This window comes from Pundamilia nyererei, unplaced genomic scaffold (assembly GCF_000239375.1).
Source record: "Pundamilia nyererei isolate P.nyererei 1_Seehausen unplaced genomic scaffold, PunNye1.0 scaffold00369, whole genome shotgun sequence".
Lineage (NCBI taxonomy): Eukaryota > Metazoa > Chordata > Actinopteri > Cichliformes > Cichlidae > Pundamilia > Pundamilia nyererei.
In genome coordinates, this window is record NW_005187770.1 from 132,821 (window position 1) to 139,830 (window position 7,010).

General features: G+C 41.8%; 1 protein-coding gene across 1 annotated transcript; it reads right to left on the bottom strand.

The window, feature by feature from the left end:
* Nucleotides 1-1,376: 1,376 nt before the first annotated feature.
* Nucleotides 1,377-6,406, bottom strand: LOC102199724 (coronin-2B-like). The gene is made up of 13 exons (XM_005752645.1): nt 6,198-6,406; nt 5,976-6,092; nt 5,692-5,841; nt 5,186-5,386; nt 5,000-5,116; nt 4,529-4,633; nt 4,329-4,425; nt 2,874-2,989; nt 2,706-2,796; nt 2,460-2,611; nt 1,664-1,831; nt 1,520-1,579; nt 1,377-1,442 (listed from the first exon to the last, which is right to left on the bottom strand). Exons 1-13 carry the CDS (start codon nt 6,396-6,398, stop codon nt 1,377-1,379), a joined length of 1,641 nt encoding a protein of 546 aa, XP_005752702.1. The 5' UTR covers nt 6,399-6,406.
* Nucleotides 6,407-7,010: the final 604 nt, after the last annotated feature.

The following is a 7,010-nucleotide window of genomic DNA, read 5'->3' on the forward strand; positions in this document are numbered from 1 at the left end:
CACTGACCTGATACAACAAGATAACATTAATTAGTACGGATAGTGAAAACTTCTGTTTATGTTTGTTAGCCACTTGGCTATGATAGTAAACAGTAGACACTGATGTAGCTGACTGAACTTTTTGGCCAATTTTTTAGCACAATTGCAGTTGTGCGGACATATACACAGTGGACCAAATGGTTCTGTGACAAGAACCCCACAGGCTGAAATGCAGAGCAAAACCATAACAGAGCCACCCCATGTTCTTCTATAGATCAGATTCATGACTCCATCAGATCTGCTTTCACTGATTGATCAGTCCAGTTCTGATTTTTGTCCCTCAGCCTTTTCTCATCTTTGACGTTCTGTGTCAGGTCTGTGCTGGATTTTAAAACATTTATTTCCGCAAGCTGATGTGACGTCACAGATCAACTTTAAATATGAAACACGATTAAGTCAGAAAACTGCAGTTCCTCTAATGGCCACTGGAGTGAGTCACTCATCACAAACTTTAAAGCAGAAACAAGAACATTTACAGCCTGGTGCGAAACACATTTTTGGTCTTCATAACTAAATTTCCGGCACACGGGAGCTGTGTGTGTGCTGATCTGGAACATAATATTACATAATGTAATTACCTGACTAATGATATGGCTCTATGTGTGTTGCAGACCACCCAAAACGAATAGTGCTTCAGTTTTGTTGAGGGAAACACTCATATTTTATTGGTCTTACATTCATTTTAATGAGTATTCAATGAAACACCAGGACTGAGGCTTCAAAGAGTCCAGAAACCCTGGGTGACTACATCAAACATTTTCATGCAGTCCAGTTCCAAACTTCATTCAACATTTTTTGCACACTCACACTGTGTTTTTCATGAGTTTTGTGATTTATGCATTTTAGCTCTTTTGGCCTACCAAAACAGCAAGGTCATGTATCTTACCCTTGAAGTTAGTTTGCAAGCTGCTAACAAGAAGATCTGCTGTGTCCTTCTGCCCCTTCCATTGTTTCCAACCTGCTTGCACCAGTAAAAGTCACTAGAGCAAGCGGTGTGTGTCTGCTGCCTGACATCACTGCACCTTGCATGTGGTCATAATTACACTTAGCTCCATAAGTATTTGGACAGCTTTAATTCAAGAGTTTTAAGAAATTAGCATTTTTGCATCCCATCATCCCAGACGCAGGGTTTCTTATATTCGATGGTGACCATTGTGTTTCAGGTAGTTTGTGAAGTATGAAGGAAAATAGTCTCTGCTCCCAAATAAACCATTTTCAGGAATTTTAGGAAAACAAGAGTTGTGGCTTCAACTACAAAGTCCAGTCTGTGGAGGATAACTCTGCTGTCTGTGGGTCACGCTGTCTCTGTAAGCCCCTCCTACACAGCAGGGTCTGAATCAGAAGGTCGCTCTCATGTTCTTTCTGGTGTTTTTGATATCCTGCTCCAGCTGAGCAATTTTCATCTGCAGAACGTGAAAACACAAAAATATAAAAAAGTATCTGACAAGAACTTCTGATAACGTACTGTTTGTGAACTCACGTCTTTCTGATGGAGCTCCTCCTTCAGGCCTCTGATCTCATCCTGCTGCTTGTAAAATGCCTGGAGTAGCTGAAACAGAAAAAACTAGGACTGAGTTTGTGTGCAAGAGAAGGAGACACTCTTCTGTTTTATTATTTATCTAACCTCACACTCTGTCATTGGTGGCGGTCTCTCGGCAGGCTCGCAGCAGTGCGGGGTGCAGCAGTATGTCCACAGTGGGACCTGGGTCTCGTCTGGCTGCCACCCCGACAGATCGCTCAGATCTTTGGGATATTTGGCATCCTGATAGGACAGCTGCTCCTCCAGAAAAACCTCAACAGAGAACAGCAACAAAAGTATCAGAGAACTACTCTCCAAAAAAGGCTCAGGTCTCAGGTCAGTTTCGAAGGATGTGACGGTTACTGTAGCAAAACATATTTCCTAGTTTGTCTAAAGGAAACAGAAGTTTCTAAAAAGAGTACGGTGGCATGAAAAAGCATTTCCCCTCTTTCCCAGTTTCCTGTTTTTTGCAGGTTTGTCACATTTAAATGTTTCAGATCATCAAACAAATTTAAATATTAGGCAAACATAACAGAAGTAAACACAAAATGCCGTTTCTATATGAAGGTGTTTATTATTAAAGGGAAAAAATCCAAACCTACATGGCCCTGTGTGAAAAGGTGATTGCCCCCTAAACCTAATAACCTGTTGGGCCATACTTAGCAGCAACAACACCAATCAAGTATTTACAATAACTGGTGATCTTTACAGATATTTTTACAGACTTTTACTGTTACAAATTTAAGTGTGAAAAAACATACGGTACTTAAAAACAGGAAACAAGATAGGGACCAAGCACTTTTTCACACAACTGTGTACCACTTTAAAATCAAGAAAAGGCACCCCAGATTGGTATATTTCACCCTGCAATGTCAGGTAAAATAACCAGATCACACTTTACCTCTATAAAGTCTTGGCCTATCTCTGTCACTGCAGCCGGGCTGCTCTGAAACCTGAGGGAGCTAAGCTGCCGCACCAGCCCCTTCTCAGCTGGGGTTTCTGGGTAAGGGTTGGGTACTCGAGGGTCTGGTTTCAGGGACATCAGCACTGGGCCTGGTGAGGAAATGTAAGAGATCAGTGATAAACTGAATGATCTATAGAGAGTAAATATCTTTAGTGTACCTGATGGCCCAGGTAGGTTACAGACCTCTGTTGACCCCCAACAGCCACTCCTGAGCGGTCATGGCTGCCTGGTTTCCAGCTGTCATTGGGTACAGATCCTCTTGAAAAATTCCTGACTGGAAGGAACAAGAAAAAAACTGGACCAATACTTCTTGTACTCTGATTATACTCAAGATAAGTACATCATCCCAACCTCTTTGCGTGGTATGATCATGGACAGCGGTTCGACCAGGTCTTTGATGGCAATCAGGCGATAAAACCGGAAAATCTCACAGGCGGTCACATCTAGGCCACGCTTTGGCATCACCCCTGGAGTGAGTCAGACGTCAAAACACATTTTCGTCCTGTGTCATAAAGTATTGTGGATATTCTAAGTGGCACTAAACTCTTTGCCTTTTTCTATCATTACAACATGAAAGTCTAGACTTTAAAGAACGACAACATCAATATTTAAAGGTTGGTGAGAGGGTGGTGGAGCAAGGCATGGGTTTTTCAGGCAGAAGACTGGTCCTGTATAGAATGCCTTAACAGTCTTGCAACCAGACATAAGACAGTTTGAGAAATGTAGGATGACCAACAGACATGAAAAGATGACGATTGACCAACATTTGTTGAGTTGTTGGGGCAGAAGCTTGGCTCTTGGTGTCTTCCAGCTGTTAACATGACCGCAGGATGTAGCATTGAAACAGTGAAGGAAATTATCCATCAAAGTCGACATTTAAGTCAAGTTTGTTAGATCAGCATCAAAGTGCCTGTGAATGAACTTAGACAAGCTTTCTTAAAATTGTGTCGGTACCTTGAAATGAGTATAGGTATAGATGATGAGTTCGATACAAAGTTTTAGGTTTGTTAAAAACTGCAACCAAATCACTGTTACATCCACTTCAAAAGGATCACAATGCTCTATGATTTTTTTCATATCCAATCAAAGAACCAATATCCTTGAATATCAGATAGTTATAATAACAAAATGGAACCAATTTAATGTTTGTGAGAGAGTAAAAGAGACAAGCATGTTTGATCTGCTTTGATGATTTACCCAAGTTTGACTCAAACAGCATTTTGGGTAAAAATCCAAAGGGTCATGTCACCATGTGATTAGATGTCTGGTCAGAAGAAGTCATGGAAACTCAAAACTCTCTTATTTACTTACATTTTGATACCAGGCTCACCTGATTCCCAATTGTCATAGTATGAAGCCAGAATTTGCGTGACTTCATGATAAGTTGGAAAAGGAGGAATATCTATCGATTCGCTGATTTTCTTCCACTTGTCTGAGTTTGGGTCGTTGTGGGAGTAGACTTAGAAGGGTCTTTGGCCCCATCTTGTTCTGGTTCTACCTGATGAGCAGGTATTACTCCAGGGTCTCCACCCAATTGGGCATGCCCAGAGTTCAACATGGAGGAGCAGCTGTTCTACTCTTTATGTTTGAGCTCCTCACCTTAGCTCTTAGGGAGAGTCGACCTACTCTTTTATTTTGTGACATTTTATGACTTTCCTCTGTAGGACGGCATTTTATGACTTTCCTCTTTTGGTCATTACCCAGATTTCATGACTGTAGGTGAGAGCTGGAACAAAGCTGGACTGGCAGCTGTATAAATGATGTCATTTACTAGCTAACACACTTATGGGTGTGTGTTGGTCTCACCAAGTCCTTTTTGTGGGAGCAGGGACCTGTACTCAGTCAGGTAGCTGATGTAAGGTTTTTCAGCACTTAGCTCATAGTACCGGATGTTTCCATCACCCTACAAGCATAAATACAACATATACAGTGGTGCTAAATCTCCTTGATGATGATTACTCAAATTTAACGGCACATTTTGCCATAAGCAGTTTATGTTTTTTGACCTTTCCAGCCAGATACAACATGTGTGTGTCTGGGTCATAAAATGGGAAGAGTACTCCAGCAGACCCATCCAGATCTTCTTCATATAAGGGTTCAGATAAGTCATCCTGCATGAAAACACATATGGGAATGAATGTAGAGCAAATTGTAAAGGAAAAAAAAATCAAGTTAAAATATGCAAAAGTTGCTCAATTGAGATATACAGTTATATAATTAATTCTCCAGTAAGATTCTCTTAAATCATTTCACAAGAAAGCAGTTTTTATTATCAGCTGTTTAATTTTATATATTTATTATATATTTATTTGTTTTTGTCTATGTGCCTCATTTTCAGCAATCTCTTTTTTAATCATGTCTTACGACCCAAGTATTCTTACTCCTAGAAAATGCTGGTAATTGGATTCAGGTTTAAGAACAAGCACAGCTTAGATTAAGTTTCAGATTACAGTTGAAGGGAAAAAAAACTATCTTACAGGGTCCCACAGGACGATCTGCCGGTGGTTCCAAGATGAGCTGCCAGTGGACAGAAGCAACTTCAACCCCCCGATGTATAAAACTTTGTTGGCCTTGTGTGAGCTACTGCTTGATACCTGCAGAAGTATCAGTTACCTTCCTGGCAATTTTCTGTCAGGACTCGCATTCACATACAATAATCATACCTGTAAAATCTTTCCTGTCCGAGGGTCCAGGACTCGAACGTGTCTGTCTTTGGATGTGACTGCCAGCCTGCTGCCATCAGTGTTGAAGCTGACTGAAAGCAGCAGTGCCTCAGATGGGTAGCGGTGGTGGATGGGCATCAGCACCACCCGAACTGGATACCTGATAACTGCACCAGCCTGGGATACATCCCAGAGAAGGACCTGGAGCAGTAAGTGAGACAAATTCACATCTGCAGCCTAAATGCACTGGAATTACTGATTGTAGAGTGTAGCTCTTTAACATTTGGTTCTCTTGTGTTGATACTTTCTTTACTGGTTCAATCCTGTAAGGTGTCTATTATAGAAAACGTTTTATGCCAACCACTGGCTTTTTCTCTAAGATTTCTGTGCATTATGTTCATAAGATATATTGAAGGAAGTTGAATACAACACAAAAGCAAAGACGGTTTCTTTTAACAAAAATACGGTGCTCATTTAAGCCAGAATGTTATATGATTGGCACTGACCTTGTAGTCATAGGCAGCACTTAGCAGAAGGTTCTCAGCAGTTGGATGCCACTCAATTAGCCCCACTCTTCTGGAGTGGCCAATCAGGGTTTTCCTGGCCTTGGTGAGGTTCTGTTGGACTCCACAGACTGGGATATCCCAGATCTTCACCTGAATACATGCACAGGACCAAAGTGTATGTGCTGTACACTAAACGTTATATAATTCCCAATAATTTAACCCCATCCTTATCCTAAATCGAATTCCAAAGTTAATCCTAGTTAGTCGTTAACTAACTGCCATACAGTGCAGTCCTCTGAGCATGAGGCGATGCAGTAATCATCAAATGGATTCCACTTGACGTCCAGGACTCTGCCGCTGTGGCCACAAACCCTCGGATGCTGAGGATCTACTCTGCCTGTCTGAGAGAGAGAACATGAAACTATTTTAAAACTTTAGGTTTCCCCATTTTTTTTATCCTTTATTATGTTAATTCAGAGGAAATTAAATTAAAAAGGCCTATGTACATGATGGATGGGCAGGACTAAAAAGGACCCGCCTCCCGCGCACTCAGTCACCACAGCGATGAAGCAGGGATTGGCTGAGCAGTAGTGGTTGTCGTGGACACTACGCGTGATTGGCACCCCGTCGTAGCTGTGCTCCTTGGTGGCAGACTTTCCAAAAATGTGACGAAACTTTGAGCAGCGAAAGGATGATCGCCATGACATCTGGTGGACAAGAGTACAGTAGCATCAAGCTTAGAGGAGTTTAAGTTTTGGTGCAGATTTATATCAAGAAATCAGAAAATGGGGGGAAATCTAATGGGGTATGTTAGATTAATGTTAATCATTGAAGGATTAATCCTTGACTAGATTAAAGTTAGGGGAAGTTAGGATAATGTTTAAGGTTAGGATAAATACAGGCTAATTTTGGGTCAAGCGAATACTTAAGATGAACCTAAGCAAAGGTCCCCGTGTCTCTCTGGTTGGCTCACACTGGCTACAGGTTTTGTTGTTGTTGTTCTTTTATGTTTTTGTTTTCTTTGTCTCTCCTCCTCCTCTCTGCCTGGGTGGAGCTCGTTACGGGCTCTCGCTATTGGCCCACGCACCTGTGTGATTGTCTCCACCTGCTGCTGATCTGGCTGATTTCCCCAGCTGCTATTTAAGGCAGTGGCACAGAGCAGCTCACCGCTGGAATGTTGAACCTCCTGAGTTTGTGCTCTCGCCATTTTCAAAAGAATCCACTGTGTGTATTTTGTTGTGGAACTAACGTTGAATTCTGTTGAAGAACGTTCAACTAACATTGAAGAGGAAGCGTGTGTGTGTGGATCCCCCCCCCCC